This window comes from Ctenopharyngodon idella, chromosome 4, assembly GCF_019924925.1.
Source record: "Ctenopharyngodon idella isolate HZGC_01 chromosome 4, HZGC01, whole genome shotgun sequence".
In the NCBI taxonomy this organism is placed as follows: domain Eukaryota; kingdom Metazoa; phylum Chordata; class Actinopteri; order Cypriniformes; family Xenocyprididae; genus Ctenopharyngodon; species Ctenopharyngodon idella.
The window spans coordinates 21,574,993-21,590,997 of record NC_067223.1 but is presented as its reverse complement, the minus strand read 5'-3'; the positions used below and the strand labels follow the sequence as shown (position 1 = coordinate 21,590,997).

At 39.0% G+C, this 16,005-nt stretch overlaps 1 protein-coding gene across 2 annotated transcripts; it reads right to left on the bottom strand.

Moving 5' to 3' along the window:
* Nucleotides 1-4,719: 4,719 nt before the first annotated feature.
* LOC127511347 (gastrula zinc finger protein XlCGF8.2DB-like) lies at nt 4,720-15,754 on the bottom strand. 2 transcript variants are annotated; one of them, XR_007930005.1, is made up of 4 exons: nt 15,672-15,754; nt 13,994-14,313; nt 7,055-8,054; nt 4,720-5,897 (listed from the first exon to the last, which is right to left on the bottom strand). XR_007930005.1 is itself a non-coding variant. In XM_051892123.1 (3 exons), exons 2-3 carry the CDS (start codon nt 14,250-14,252, stop codon nt 5,248-5,250), a joined length of 909 nt encoding a protein of 302 aa, XP_051748083.1. In that variant the 5' UTR covers nt 14,253-14,313; nt 15,672-15,754; the 3' UTR covers nt 4,720-5,247. The 2 variants fall into 2 exon arrangements, 1 of the variants encoding a protein (XP_051748083.1); XM_051892123.1 differs by lacking the exon at nt 7,055-8,054.
* Nucleotides 15,755-16,005: the final 251 nt, after the last annotated feature.

Here is a 16,005-nt window from a genome sequence, read left to right as displayed (position 1 = left end):
CTGGTACAAACAATTTCAACAATTTCAACTAGTCTAACTATAAAGGACCACGAAATGTCCGTTGGTCATATCAGCAGCATGTCGACTAAATGAGTGAAGATGGCTTCGCTAGATAGTGTGGCAGTGAAGTCCCTTGTCCTCATGAAGTCTGCTGAGCTCGAGAAGATAAAGATACTGTTTCGGAACGCACACGCTATTCTGAAGAAAGGTCAACCCTTCACGGACTTTGTGTGGATGTGTGAGTATTGTTTTTTTAATTAAAATTTGTGTGAAAGCTAGGTTAGTCTAACATTAGTCAATTTGTGTTTTCTTCAGGATTGATGAGAAAAAAGGCCTGAAAGTTGGAAGTACTTATAGAAACTCAAATAGAGCTAAAGTGTTCATATTTTACTTTGCTGAGGCCGAAAAAAAAACTAAGAGAAGCACTAACCACCACAAAGTTCCTATACAGACAGCGCTGTTTTGGAAGAGGAGCTAGTGTATGTCAGGTGGGCAACAGCAGGGAAGATGGAGGTGCGTTTTGTAGGTATCCAATCGGTAGACAAACCAGATTGCTGAGGCCATAATCTCAATAATGGAGACTGTGTCAGGGAGCGAAGATGAGAAAGGGCAATGGCTACAGAAAGTGGTAGCATATGGGACAGACGGCGCTGCTGTCATGACAGGGGTCAAGAAAGGTGTTGTCAGCCAGCTGCGTGGAGACCGAAAGTACATTCTGGGCATACACTGCATGTCTCATCGGTTGAAATTAGCCTAATCTAATGCCATATCTTACAACAATCTTGGCAGGAAAGTTGACAATCTGCTCAACAGCCTGTATTCTTTCTATCACAAGAGCTCTGTGAACAGGGCACACTTGAGGAAAAGCTTTGAAGGTATTGGCATGAAGCATCTGATGCCTACAAGGATAGGAGGAACTCGGTGGGTTTCACATTTCCTGCAAGCCCTTGAAAACTTTTTAAGAGGCTACAAGGGACTTGTACTCCACCTAGAGCAGGTATAGTAGGCTACTACAGGTAGGGAACAGACAGTTATGATAGTAATATTTCCCAAAGGTAGAAATTTGTCAGGGCATGACAGGTTGGAAACAGCACATGAGTCTGTTAGTTTTAATGTGGTTTGTTCATGTAATAAGTGTTTATTCATTGTAATAATGCCTTGGAATTTTAAAATGTATTTTATGCTAATTACATTCTATGCATTTATAATGTCAGATACAGTCACCTGAAGTAGCTGGGAATGAATTACAGAAGGCAAAAGCCAGAGATTTTCTCCATATTATGAAGGATGGGACTGTCCTCAACTTTGCCTGCTTCCTTCATGACTTGCTGACTCTATGCTATTGCTTGCTAACTAAGCAGAGCTCCTTAGTGACTGTGGCCGAATTCCATGACTGCCTGTCCTCTATCTTGGATTTAATGCTCAAATATACATACAGGTACAGCCACAAAATAAACTATTTATTTGTGCACTCATTAAGTGCATGTTTAATATTTTATAATAATAATACTGCCAATATCTTCAGTCATTCAAATTGTCTCTCTCTTGCTCTTGCTCTCATAATTTGTAGACCTGGGCCTAAACTGAAGACAGTGCTGGGAACAAACCAGTATGAAGGTGTCAGCCTAAAGCCATGTGACGACCACTCCCTAAATAAATCCAAAGACCACCTCATAGACCTGCTGTCAAAAACAATGGAGAACAGGTTTGGAGACATAAACCGGGGATTTAACCAGCGGGTTACCAACTTCCGATACTGGCCAGAGGCAGACAGAAATGCTGGTGATTTGGGGGAATTTTTGTATACCAGACTAAACAAAACAGTCTAAATATTATATATATTTTGTCTAACACATCTTCTACATCTTAAATCTCTTATCGTAGATTTTGGTGATGCTGATGTGCAGGAGCTCATCACTCACTTTGAACCTGTGCTGCTGAGATCTGGGGTGAAGTCCTGGACCAGTGGACTGTTCTTAAGTCTAAACTGTACCAGGACTCCAGTGTTCTACAAAACATCTCCTGGCCTGAGGTTAATCGGCAGCTTAGCCAGGAACTGTAATTGATTAGATAAATTGTATTTTGTTCTTTTTTGTTTGTTTTTAGTGCAGAAGACTACAGTATTTACTACTGTTTACTACTGTTCTTAATAAATATTTAAAGTGTTTATCTTTCAGTTGATCTTATACACCCCTGTGCAACTTTTATTATTAGAAGCTACTCTGCTTTTGCCTTACTAAACTTCATGTTTTCAAGCAACTAAATATATGATATGACCTGTAGGTATATACCAGCTGATAAGCCATGTAGTCTTAATTTGGGTGGTCAGTCACTCTGATTCAAGTAATTTTATCATGCCAAAGTCAACTTTAATCATATAAAATATATTTTTTCCAACAACAAAATTGTGGCTAGTGAAAATGCTGAGTGGCTAGTAACTTTGGAAAACTACTAGCCACAGTGGCTGGTGAGCAAAAAAATGTCAATCCCTGTTCACAAGATATGTTTGATTATACCATCTGGATATACCATTCCAGAAAATCACTGGCTGTGTGAATGAATCAAAATCAGATCATCTCGGGACATATTATCAGTGTATTTCTCAGAATCTCTGTGTGAAGGGGGCTATAGAGTGTGGGAAGTGGTGTGGAGAGCAGCTTAGCAGGTATGCCCTTCTATTAAAGAAACTTGACCAAAGGTAAGGAGTGCATTGACTGTCTGAAGAGGAGGCAATTAAAAACAACAAAAAGTCTGGAAGTGACCCCCAGCTCAGCCCTTACTTTTTTGAGAGTTTGGTGATGAAGGAAATGAGAACAGAGATTACCTAACTGATGACCCAGGTCTGTGGCCAGACAATGAAAGGGAAATGATTGTCAGAAAGTTAACAACAAAGGTTACAGACATGATGATGGAGATACCAGTATATTTACAAGGGAAACAATTTCACAATTCAATTTCAAGGTCGCCAATGGAAGGGAAAAGCTCAAAAGGGACTGACTTGTTTAAAGAAAAATCACAAATGCTTTATACTGTTTTCCTTGCTTGCTTTTCTCAAATGAACTGAAAAGATGAAGATGAATACTTTTACGCTGACACACTTCCACAGACAATAGCAGCTACCTGCAAATACAAACTGCACAGGTCAGTGTGTGATAGTAATATTTGATTGCCAAACTAATGCCATGTGGATTGTTGCTGTGTCTTTATAGATTGTCTGGCTGTATGGTGACAGAGGAAGGCTGTGGTTATGTGTCTTCAGTTCTGAGTTCAAACTCCTCACACCTGATAGAGCTGGATCTGAGCTATAATCATCCAAGAGATTCAGGAGTCAAGCTGCTCACTGATAAACTCAACCATCCAAACTACAGACTGGATAAACTCAAGTATGTAGAGAAGGAAGATTTGTGATTAAACAACTCCAAAAACTTTATTTCAATCTTCACTAAACACACAGCTTAGTAGTTTCAGGCAGGTTTTGACTGCATCTTAGTTCTATATCACTTTCCAAAATAATTTTAGTTATTTCAAAGGTCCCGGCAGCCTACCAGTGCGGTGACCAACAGCCACACATTCTCCTCAAAGCATTAGATTAATCCACACTGAGGAGTCGTGCCGATGCACAACCCACGTAAAGATAATTCCGTAAATAACTGCAATTGCAGGTTTTGAACAGAGATGGCCACAAAGAGGCAAAACACTCCTGATGTGTTTTCTCTCCATTAGATTCCCATCAGTTTACTTTGGATTTCAACACAGTGAATAAATGCCTCCGTCTGTCTGAGAGGAACAGAGTGATCACTTACACTGTCACAGAGCTTCAGCCGTATCCTGATCATCCAGACAGATCTGATTATTCTCAGGTGTTATGTAGGGAGAGTGTGTGTGGATGCTGTTACTGGGAGACTGAGTGGAGTGGTGAATATTTATATCAGTGTCATGTAAGAGCATCAGCAGAAGGGGACAGGGTGATGAGTGTGTGTTTGGATCTAATGATCAGTCCTGGAGTTTGATCTGCTCTCTCTTCGGTTACTCATTCAGACACAATAACATACAAACTGAAATCCCTGTGAAGTCCATCAGTGGTAGAATAGGAGTGTATGTGGATCACAGAGCAGGAACTCTGTCCTTCTACAGCATCTACAGAGACTCAGTGAGCCTCATCCACACAGTCCAGACCACATTCACTCAACCGCTCTATCCTGGGTTTACTGTTTATCATGTTGGATCATTAGTGAAACTGAATGATTAGATTCTACAGAGATTCTACCCATAATTCTTTAAGCTTCATGCTAAATCAGTGACTGTCACACACTGGCTTGACTAGATAGTCCAAGATTAGAGGCTTGACGCAGAAAGACGATGAACACTTATATCACAGACAAGGCTAAAATGCATGTTTGAGCTGTTTTAACTGAAAAGTAACTTGTACTGACATATCTTAAAATATGTCAGTGCCATTGTTTTGTCTCAAGATGTACACCAGTAATGTTTTTTTTTTTTCTAGTGTACGTTTATAAAAGCTATTTAAATATCCTAATTGAACTAAGGTCTAATCCTGGCTTAGGCTAAGCCCTGTCTGTGAAACCGGGCCAATGATTAATAATGAGATTAATAATGATCAAATGATGAACAAACCGTTAGTAAATCATCAGTATGTAATTTAATGTAACGTGAACTTGTAAGCTGGTCTGTTCAAAAAACACAAACATGTATAAAGCAGTGTTTTAAAGAAGAGTATTTTATTAGTTTTGAAGTGAATAAACATCTATAAATGCCTTAGTCAGGTGATTCCAGTGGGTTACATTAAATCCCTTCACTCATGTGTTCTGTGTGGGATCTAGTGATAATTTGAACTGGTTCTACCCTGCACTGAAGCTCACATCAGGTGCACAGCAGTTAAAGACTCCATGTGTGTCAGAGAAGACAGCCGTCTATTCCCTCACCAGTCAGCACTTACACTGCAGTACACACTACAGTGTTCAACACCTGTTATATTTGATGTGTAAACACATGAATAAATCATTATACAAAGCTTTCTGCATTCCCTAAAGTCTAATCTCTTCATCATGCATAAACATGTTTCATATCATTTACAGATCTCACGTGATCTTATGAGCGTATCAGTACGTAAACTGTCAGTCTTGCGTACTTGCATTTGCATAAACACTAATGTACATCAAGGGCATATGTACAGTTTCTAAATCAGTTTTACATATGAACAACTTTAGAAATGTACAAATGTTTATTCTATTTTTCTCCAGAATGAATTCTCATGTGGACTTTAAGGTTTCCATCTTGATTGAAACTGTTTCCACAGTGAGGGCATATGCAAGGATTCTTTCTTGTGTGAATGTTCATGTGTTTTGTAAGGTTTCCTTTCTGAGTGAAAGTTGTTCCACACTGTTGGCAGATGTAAGGCGGCTTTCCAGTGTGAGTTCTCATGTGGCTTTTAAAGTTTCCTTTATGCCTGAAACCCAATCCACACTGTTGGCATGTGTAAGGCATCTCTACAGTGTGAACTCTCATATGCTTTTGTAGGTTTCCTTTTTGCCTGAAATTCTTTCCACACTGAGAGCAGGTGAAAGGCTTCTCTCCAGTGTGAATTCTCATGTGGACTTTAAAGCTTCCTGAATCATTGAAAATTGCTGCACACTCTTGGCAGGGGTAAAACTTTCCTCCAGTGTGAACTCTCATGTGGACTTCAAGGTTTTCATGCTTTTTGAAAATTAGTCCACACAGATGGCAGGTGAAATTACCTGCAGTCTCTGACTTTTTTCGTGAGGCAGTATTTTCAGTCTGTGAAGATTTTTCTTCAGTCGTGAAATTACGTGTCTTTTTCTGATCTTTCTCTTCCACTTCATTCAGATCTTGACTCTCCTCTTTTAACGCCATCAGGTCTAAGGTGAAAAAAGACAGAGTTTATCCCAGTTTAATGTCACAAAGCAAAAGACATCAAAACATTTAGACACGTAAAATATCAAAACTTATATCATGTATGCTAGATCCTATACACATTCAACAGTTTATATGGCTTTTTAAAAATGGCGGGTGCCAGTGCTTTGCATACGTTTGGCCACATGGAAGTCTTTTCTGGTTTATTTGTCCTGTTCAGTCCGTAGAGGTCAGACCTCCACAAGTGAAAACACTGGCGAGCTGCTTTATTGTAGAAAATGAAGTTTAACTTCTGATGAAATTAGACCGGACACTGTTTTTCATGTTTAATATGGTAAAGCTGCTTGATTTTAAGCAATCTATTGTATAAAGTAAACATGACTTTACTAGATTGCCGAATTGCAGAGCTTGAACAAATATATCCACATTGCTATGATCATATGCTTTTCCTATGCTTTATTAAGAAAAATGCTTGCTGTTTTCTCAATCTTGTCATGTGTTTGTTTTAAAAAGTCAAAACCGCGCAGCCCATATTTACGTATTCATCTAACCATCACTCAGCAGTGTGGGCGGCATCGGATGTTCTCTAACAATAAAACACGGTTCACGTATTTCGAACTTCATTTTACCCTAAGAACTGATTCAGCTCCATATGCTTCCTAAAGCTCAGCGATTGTACACACTGTAAAGACCGTAACGATGGCGTCGATTTTACCATATCAATCTGAGCCTGAGTCCAATGATGAAACATAAGAAGAAATAGTTATTCAACCCGAACCTCCATCACAAGAACGACTTCAGCATGAGTTACACTACTCAGTTTGAGTCACATTAGGAGATGTAATTCCTTACTATCAGCATTAACAAGTGTATGTCCATCATCAAACATGTGTATATTTCTAATTTATTGCGACGCATGTGGTAACTTTATCATTACCTGTATCAATAACAGTGCATACGCTTAAGTGAATGACTAATGTAACAAATATTAATGGACAGTTTTAGGTAATAGTGGCCAACAGCTGATTAGCAGAAGTATTTCAGTAAGACAGTGATAACGTGAGTTAGCCGGTTAGCCGAAGACATACACAATATAGCTAAAATACAAAACTATGTATTTTGGAAACTCGGTATAAAATCATCAATAGTTAATCACACTTACAGGTAATTTTAAGGAGCAAGTTGGTCTAAATAAAGCAGGTACTGTCCCATCTTTAATCACTGATCCTTTACAGCCTCACGCTTTGGCAGTGAAAATAAACCAAATTTCCTGAGCACAGCGTCTTGTCGACATGTTATCCACACGAATGACCTACAGCATTTGAGGGGGTTGAAGTTTTCGCAGGATGTCCACACAGAACGTAGGCAGGCATTATGTAAACGTGTTAACTTGTGACGTGTGAAATTTGCAGAAATGGGATTCGAGGACTTGTGTTAAGTCGACTCTTTCTTTTAAGAGACAATAACTTTATTTATGATGCACTTTACAGCTTTGTGGTCTGTTTACATTCACATACAGCCACATTACACACTGCATGAAAGGTAATTTTCAAAAATCCATAATGGGGCACTTTAAGGCTTCTCTCCAGTGTGAATTCTCAAGTGCCTGTCCAAGTGTCCTTTTTGAGTGAAACCTATTCCACATTGTTGGCATCTGAAAGGCTTCTCTCCAGTGTGAATTCTTATGTGACTGTTCAGGTGTGATTTTTGAGTGAAACATTTTCCACACTGTTGGCAGGTAAAAGGCCTCTCTCCGGTGTGAATTCTCATGTGACCATTCATGTGTCCTTTTTGAGTGAAACTTATTCCACACTCTTGGCATGTGAAAGGCTTCTCTCCAGTGTGAATTCTCATGTGGACTTTAAGGCGTTCTTTTCGATTTAAATTTATTCCACACTCTTGGCAGGGGTAAAGCTTCCTTCTGGTGTGAACTCTCATGTGGACTTCAAGGTTTCCATGCTTTTTGAAACTTAGTCCACACAGATGGCATGTGAAATTACCTACAGTCCCTGACTTTTGATACCTTTTTCGTGAGGTAGTTTTTTCAGTCTTTGAGCAACTAAAAGATTTTTCTTCAGTTATGAAATCATGATGTGTCTTGTACTGATCTTTCTTTTCCATTTCATTCAGATCTTGACTCTCCTCTTTCAATAGCATCAGGTCTAAGGCAAAAAAAGAAAAATTTAATTCCCAGTTTAATGCCACAAAGCAACAGCTATCAAAACATTTAGACGCGTAAAACATCAAAAACTATGGATTGGACGGTAACCGATTTCATGATAAACCGCGATAAAATGTCCTGAAGGTTAGTATTATCGTTTAAAATTGAATTATCATTAAAACCATGTTTGATTATCATGATTTTAAAAACTCGCAGTAAATCTCGTCCAAGCAGCATCAGTCTGACGCTGATGCTTTGTACTAGAAGACATGGCAGAAGGCAGTGACAGCGCTGGGGAGATTCATCCCCCAAAAATCCTTACCGCCACGGCTGCAGCTTCTCAGTGATGTCCAATATTGTGCGTATTATTGCGTGTTATTGTTAAGCCTCACTAAAAGCATAAAAAAACATTGTAAAGCACCATAAAGTTTTGGTGCACTATTTTCCAAGACTTCTGAAGCCATTCGATAGCTTAACCCTTTAACAGTCACACTAAGAAATACATGGTGTTCCTGAAACCACATTTAGAAACTTTGTAGTTTTTCTTTTTTCAGATGACCCATTTACTAAGCAGATACCAGCTGGTTGACTTGCCCAGTTGGGTTAATTTTTTGGCATGAACTAACAAGCATTAGGCATTAATGGAGTTTTTCATTTGTGCAACTGAAGGTGAAGTTCCATCCATGGAACTTCATGTATCCATGAATTTCAATAAGAACAACATGTTCTTATTGTAACACATGTAGCCCCTCTGGTTCGGACCTGCCAGCTCCAAGTGGGGCGCAAATGTGAACCCGGACCCATCTGCATGGGAGTTGGATGCTCCAACAAGGAGGCTAAAGGCTGCAACCTCTAGCGTCAGTCGCTAGAGCATCTCTTGAGATCAGGGAAGTGAGGTTTGAACGCACAGCTCTTACTAGCCTACGTCTGTTACACTCACCCCCCTAAACCTCACTCCCATTTGGGTCACGGCACCAACATAGCCCCTCCAGTTTGCACCTGCCTGCTCCAAGTGGGACGCGAACTCGGGCCTGTCCGCATGGGAGTCGGACACTCTAGCATCAGTCACTAGAGCGTCTCTTGAGATCAGGGGAGTGAGGTTTACATGCACAGCTCTTACTAGCCTACGTCTGTTACACACATACAATAAATGCATTGAAAAAGTGCAACATTTAATGTAATATAATAGAAATCATTTTTTGTTAAATGAATTAATACAACAACAAAAAAATATTATAAAAACAAATACATTTTAAATTATATTACAAATAACATAAGATTTAGTGACAATCTGTATAAAATAAATGGCAAAAGAAATAGTCAATGTAATATAATAGAACAAATTATTGATATGATATGGTAAGGCATTTTTTAATCAAAGGTACAACTTCTCATCCTTATATTCTACATCCAGAGTAATCTAATCAAAATTTTAAAATGCATCCAATGTAAAATAAATAAATAAATAAATAAAATAAAATAAATATTAGAATAGAATATTAAGCATCACCTCTGGTCACAATCACCTCTGGTGATATGCAACAAAGCACTGTTTTTTGTTGTTCAAACAAAGGAACAGCTTCCCATCTCCACATTTGGAACATCGCCAACGTGACACTCCACCTTTGCACAAATTGCACCTCCCTCGCTGAGTGCCAAATGTAGGCCAGTGTCCAATGCCTTCGTAGCGAACTTCCAGGCTGGGATGAAGAACTCGGGGGTTAGGGCGACGAACTTCTGGTTTGTGCTTTGCACTTGGGGCCTGGCCAACCCTGGCTGGTACCTTGTTGGCTCCCTTCAATGTAGCTGCCACCGACAGGCGGAACTTCTTCAAGGGCATTGGTTTCTCTTCAAGAAGGTTGCAGTCTTGCTTGTAGATAAGCCATGCATTCACAATGCTCACGTCGATGATGTACCCAAACAAAGGCAGGTACCAGCGCCGTGCCTTCATTGGCGTTTTATAGAGGTGCACAAGCATATCGGAGAGATTGATGCCCCCCATGGCTTGATTGTATGCCAGGACAATGGATGGGCAGGGGACATCAACCTTCTGTTGTCTCCTTTTTGAATCTTTTTACTGAAGACAGCGGCTCCACCCCACAAGCATTGCTCAGCAAGGTGACACACTTGTTGTCAAACCACTTCACTGCAACGACTCCCTCTGATGAACAGAAATCGACAAAACCTCAGCCTCGCTTCACCATCTCCTTGTCACTCATCAATGTTGCACCACCTGAAAAATGTGGAAATAAAAATTTGTTTGTGTATATGTCCTAATACAGTTTCTATATATAAAAAAAGAATGTGTACAGTATATCTGGATCAGAAGAGAAAATGTATGTGCATGCATGCATGTTGTAGTTGTCTTTAGTACATTACCTGAGTGATTTGCTCTGACGGTACCCAACTTCTCAGACCCAGGTTGGTGTGCAGCGTCTTCACCAAGTTGAAGCTGGTAAAGAAGTTGTCGTAAAAAACACCACAGTTTCCTCTTTGTGTGTGATAGAGCTGCAGAGTATTGAGACAACCTTGGCACCTAGGTGGAGGTCTTCCAAGCCCAGATGTGCATGCTCTTCCTCTTGAATGTTGAAGAATGTTGTGGCCCCTTGGTACAGTATGAAGTCATGGATGATGCCAGAGGAGCTGCCCCGACAGAAGATCTTAAACCCCCACTTATCTGGCTTGTTTTGAATATACTGCCTGAGTTTGACAGCTCTGGTGCCCTTGTAGGCCACCATCACTTCATCAACACTCTGCCTGTTGGTAGGGGGAATGAGAAGGCATTGTTCTCTGAACATGTCAAAAAGAGGGCGGATCTTATGGAAGCGGTCAGTGCAGCCCTCCATCTGGAAGTTGTCACTGAAGTGGACATTTCTTCGTAGCACATTGAAACGCTTCACTGACATGGTATCAGCCACTGGTGGGAATCATGACTCACAGGCCCAGTAATCATCTATAGAGGGAAATTAAAAAACTCCCATGTACAGTAAAACTGACAAAAAATCTTCCATTTCAGCAACTGTGGTGTTGATGAATGTCCCGGTCTGTTGAACTGAGTACTGGTTGGTACAGTTGGTACAGTACAGTTATGTGCTCAATCATCTGGTCATTGAAGAGCCTCTTCCAATACATGAACAGTGTTTTGACTGACTCTGGAATCATGAAGACCGGCTCGGGCACAGTGAAAGGTAGAATGTCCTTCTTGACCCATGTGGTCTTTGTAGAAGGGGAGGGAGTTTGATAGAGGACTAAAGAGGCCTCAACAAGTCTGTTCCTATTTCTCCTTTTCTTTGGAGGCGGCGGAAAATCTTTGCAATGCAGAGGGACATGATCTTCATAATTTTCATCGTCTGGATCACTGAGATCTTCAACCTCAGAATCACATGGATCAGCAGGTAAAAGTGCAATAGTGCTGTAGGCTGTAGACGTCCATAAAATGCCAGACAGTCCATTAGGTCTGAAAGAATATGGACATTAACATTACTATACACAAGAATGACAAACTGTATCTTGATTAATCGGTGCCTCATGTACATCTATCCATGAAAATGAATAATTGTCATGTTGACAAACTGTTTTCCCAACATACAGGCACACTGAAATTTCATATGAATTGATAAGAAAAATGGCATACTGAGTAAGACACATTCAATAACACAACTATGAAATTAGATAAGATTATTGAACAGAAAATTTAATGTTTATAGCTAGCTACCCATCTAGATAGCTGTAGCTATTGCTATTCAATGTAGTGTTATTCCAAAAAGGCTCAGAAATGAGTAACGTTAGGACTACTATGTTACATATCTTATTTAAGGTGATCTCGTTGCCGAGCAGTTCAGTTTACCATAACTGGGGTGCGTTTCCCAAAGCGAACTATGGTCACAAGTTCCGTCGTTACCAATAAAGGTCAATGGGACTTGCAAACATGGCTCACCAACAATGCTTTCGGGAAACGCACCCCCTGCAACTCGACAGAGCGGTAAAGCACTTTTTCTGATGCAACACAGAGGTACATTTTATCACCACGTTTCTGCCATTTAACTAAATATACCATTAGGAGGTCAAGAACATAAAATCTGATTTAAAAAAAAAAAAAAAAAAAAAAAAAAAAAAACTTACCTCAAATATTAGCGCCACTTGCAGACAGTTTTTGAAGAGATGCGTCATATCAATATACTTCCGGTTTTCTTTCAGCTTCTCAGCAACAATATATTTTTGCAGCATTCCCACCCAGTGGGTATAATGGCAATTACAATTTATTCAATGAGGGGTATAAGACAAACAAAACAAGCAAAAATCGGGTTTGGCGAGTTTTAATTACAGCAATTTGACCGCGAAAAAAAGGTCAACCATGCGTTTACAATGCATGTTAAAGGGTTAAACAAAAAAACTTTTATTCTAGCCTCATGCACTCCTTTTTTATGAACACTTGTATGGGTACGTTTCATAAAACAAAGCAACATTTTGAGCAAAAAGCTAAGAAAATCACATTTTTGTCAAGACTGCATCTGGATTGGATTCAGAACAACAATCAAAACATAGATGGAGTAGATCGAGTCCATCAATCCTAACCACTTCCTCAGTCGACATTTCACTCAATAACATTAGGCATTTTGATTTATATGCTGTTTATTGTTGACGATTGCATCATTTTACATATGCATCTGCTTACATATGAGACTGCACAGGACAGAAGAGTGGTAAATTCCCCATCCACAAGTCTCTTTGTCTCTCAGCCACACACACCATCGTCTTCTCTTCTTCTTAATTTCTTCTTCTATCAAGATGAGTACTTAGAAGCATATCCTTCTCCATTGTTTTTGATTCTTGTTCTCTTGGTGTATCTTCTGAACTATGTTGCAATGGTGGATGCACTATTTTTCTTCTCCGATCCTGCCCAGCAAATGTCCCGTTGATGACATGACTCAGTGTTGCCCTCTGATGTCTGGCAGAGTATAGGGAAAAAAAAAAAAATTGCACTGCGCACGTGTCGAACTCGGTCATCCGCGGTTGAGTATACTTTGAAAGATGCTCAGACACGACTGTGCGCAAGACGCATCCGGTTGTGGAAAGTGAAGTACACCCGGTCCTTTAGCATGTTAGCCAGGGTTCAAAGCACCAAATGCAAGTAAAAATCAGCATTGAAAGGGTGTTACTCGCCAGTTGCCCGGTAATTTTAGAAATTCTGACAATGCATGGTTGTGAGAATGTGATATGGCTTAGTGCGATCATCAAATCACATACGTTGTGATGTAACTACATAAATATATAGACTGACACACATTTGTTTATAAAATTATTGTAAACATTATTTGTTTTTATATGTTGTTGAATGTGGACTTCTGGATCAGAGCGCTTTTGGCCATTGGATCAGAGCGCTGTCAATCACTGCCTTTTGTTGCCAGTAAACCTGATAATACTCAACACCATTGGTTCAAAGCGCTGTCAATGCTTTGACAAATTCAGATTCAAGTAGCATATTGGCATGGTAAAAAGGGTTTATGTTGTCAATCGCTGACTATGATGCAGTTTTTCAAATATGAGGAAGATTCATGACTCGACCACAGACTCACGACTGTTCATGGCACATAAACACTCAATAATATATTTTGAAATCATCCTGGTTGCACTAAGACAATATTCTGATTTCTTTCTTTCATGTGGCTGATCATGCTATTATTTATCTCACTCGGAGCGTGTCGAGTAGGACCGTTACGTATATGAATAACCTAGTAATGCAGCAGCTGTTTTATGTAAGGCTATACAGCCATCTAGTAGTTATACCTTTTGCAGATAATAAATCGTGCATCATTTAGAGGTAAGTATTTAGTATATTAACTAAATATTTAGGGAACATTTAGTTAATTCCCCCTTCAAATAACAAAATATTTATTAAAGGATCAAATGACTGAGTTCAGCTTTGAGAATGAAACTTACCTGTTTGTTCTTCAGTATCTTCATGTTTCACTGTGAATGTTTCTTCAATCTTCATGTCTTCACTCTCCTCTTTAATGAACGCCATCTTTGTTTGTTCCTCAGTCTCTTCTTGTTTCACTGTGAATGTTTCTTCAATCCTAAAGTCTTCACTCTCCTCTTTAATAAACGCCATCTTTGTTTGTTCCTCAGTATCTTCATGTTTCACTCTGAATGTTTCTTCAATCTTCATGTCTTCACTCTCCACTTTAATAAACGCCATCTTTATAATAGTGTCACTTGACTCTCAGTCACTTCCCCAGAAGGCTTTCCGTGTGTTTGTCCTGTTTAAAATGAGAATAATTTACAGAAAGAAAATTAAATCCAAACTAAATCTCTGGGTGTTTTTTAATCAGCTCCTTAGTTCAATAGTCAGTGCACTGATAAGGGCAGTGTTTCCCATACATTGATTTATTTGTGGCGGCCACAAATAGATTTCAGTGCTTCCCATTCATTAACTAGACTCTGGAGGCCCCTGAAAATATATTTTAAGTTTTCATAATAACGTAAAAGTTCTTTAATGTTGTGTTTTGTCCCACAGTTGTCAAACAGACTAAAATTGAAGCATGGTAAGTCTTTGTGCCCTTCTCAAAAGACTGCCCGTTTGCGCTGCACACTTTCTCACGCAGTCAGCACATGATCAGCTCCAAGGGTTCAATTCTCAATTCACAGTGAATGAATGTGGTGAACTCCATCTGTGCATTTGGGAACATCACGGGCACCAGTTATGCATTATTTTCACATTTGCACAGTTGACGATTACAACATTTCACTAGATTTGTAATGAGACGCATTTGTAAACTTGTTTTCCGTCAAACTGGAATCTCTTGCATATAGAAATTAGGACAAAACTAATGAAAGTTTAATTTATTTTTCAGTGCAATTATTTTACAATATATGGCTATTACTGAATAATATTACAACATTATTACGTAGAGTCCCCATTAAAGTTTCAGGTAAAAGTCAATGCACAGACTTCTTTGTTCAATTTGCACATTGAACATGGGTTGAAGCTCTTAATTTTGAACTCTCAAAGTGCACCAGATTAATAAATTTATCTTTAAAATGTACAACATTTTCTTACAGGGGAATAATGCCCCCAGACCCTCTGCTCCACCCACCACAGTTTCACTAAATCCTATGGGAAACACTGAAGGGAGTCAGTCAGAATGGGAGTTAATGGCCTTAAATCACCTAATTAGACAATTTAAACACTCAAAACTAACACTACAATTTAATAAAATAATACAAGTTACACACACACTTGATATATTAGGCAGTTTAGGTATGATTTGTAGGAATCAAGATAAGCAGGAAACAAAAATACAGCACTTCGAATCACTGAATCATTTTGGAAAGTATTTGATTCAACTGACTCTGAGTTTTGTAAAGTTTAATTACTACTCGCCACAGTCGCCAGTGACCGAAATCGTGTTTATGATAAACTGATTCACGATAATGGGCGCGTAATGAGACGCACCATTTCTGTTACTCATGAGTTTTCATTGTTACTTTGCTCACACGACGATAATACATGTTAGATAAAGCAATGCAAAGTTACATTTAATAATACACAATTCATTTAGCGTCGCTTTAAATGGTTTATATCGCTTTAAACACCTTAAACGCTTAAAACACAAACCTTTCTTCAGCAGAATCACAACAGATGCAGGAACGTGTCGCAGACTTATGACGCCACACTCCCGGAGACCAAAATAAAAGTCCCGATCACACGCTGCTGCGTCTAAAATCACAAAAGTGCATAGGAATTTACGTTGGGAAATTTTTATATATATATATATATATATATATAATGTATTGGTGAAATACATTTAATAACACAATAATACATTTCACATTGAGAGTTAAAAAATAAAAATTAAAGCAATAACACAATTCAGTCAGTCAGTTCAGTTAAGAAAGCTTTATTGGCATGACAAAAAGATACATTTTGTATTGCCAAAGCATTAAACCAA

Bases quoted from the DNA above. Each gene is read 5' to 3' on its own strand.
- LOC127511347 (XM_051892123.1), bottom strand. From the start codon at position 14,252: ATGGCGTTTATTAAAGTGGAGAGTGAAGACATGAAGATTGAAGAAACA. The intron at 5,898-13,993 runs GTAAGTTTCATT...TTTTCACCTTAG, and splicing joins AGATACTGAAGAACAAACAG to ACCTGATGGCGTTAAAAGAG.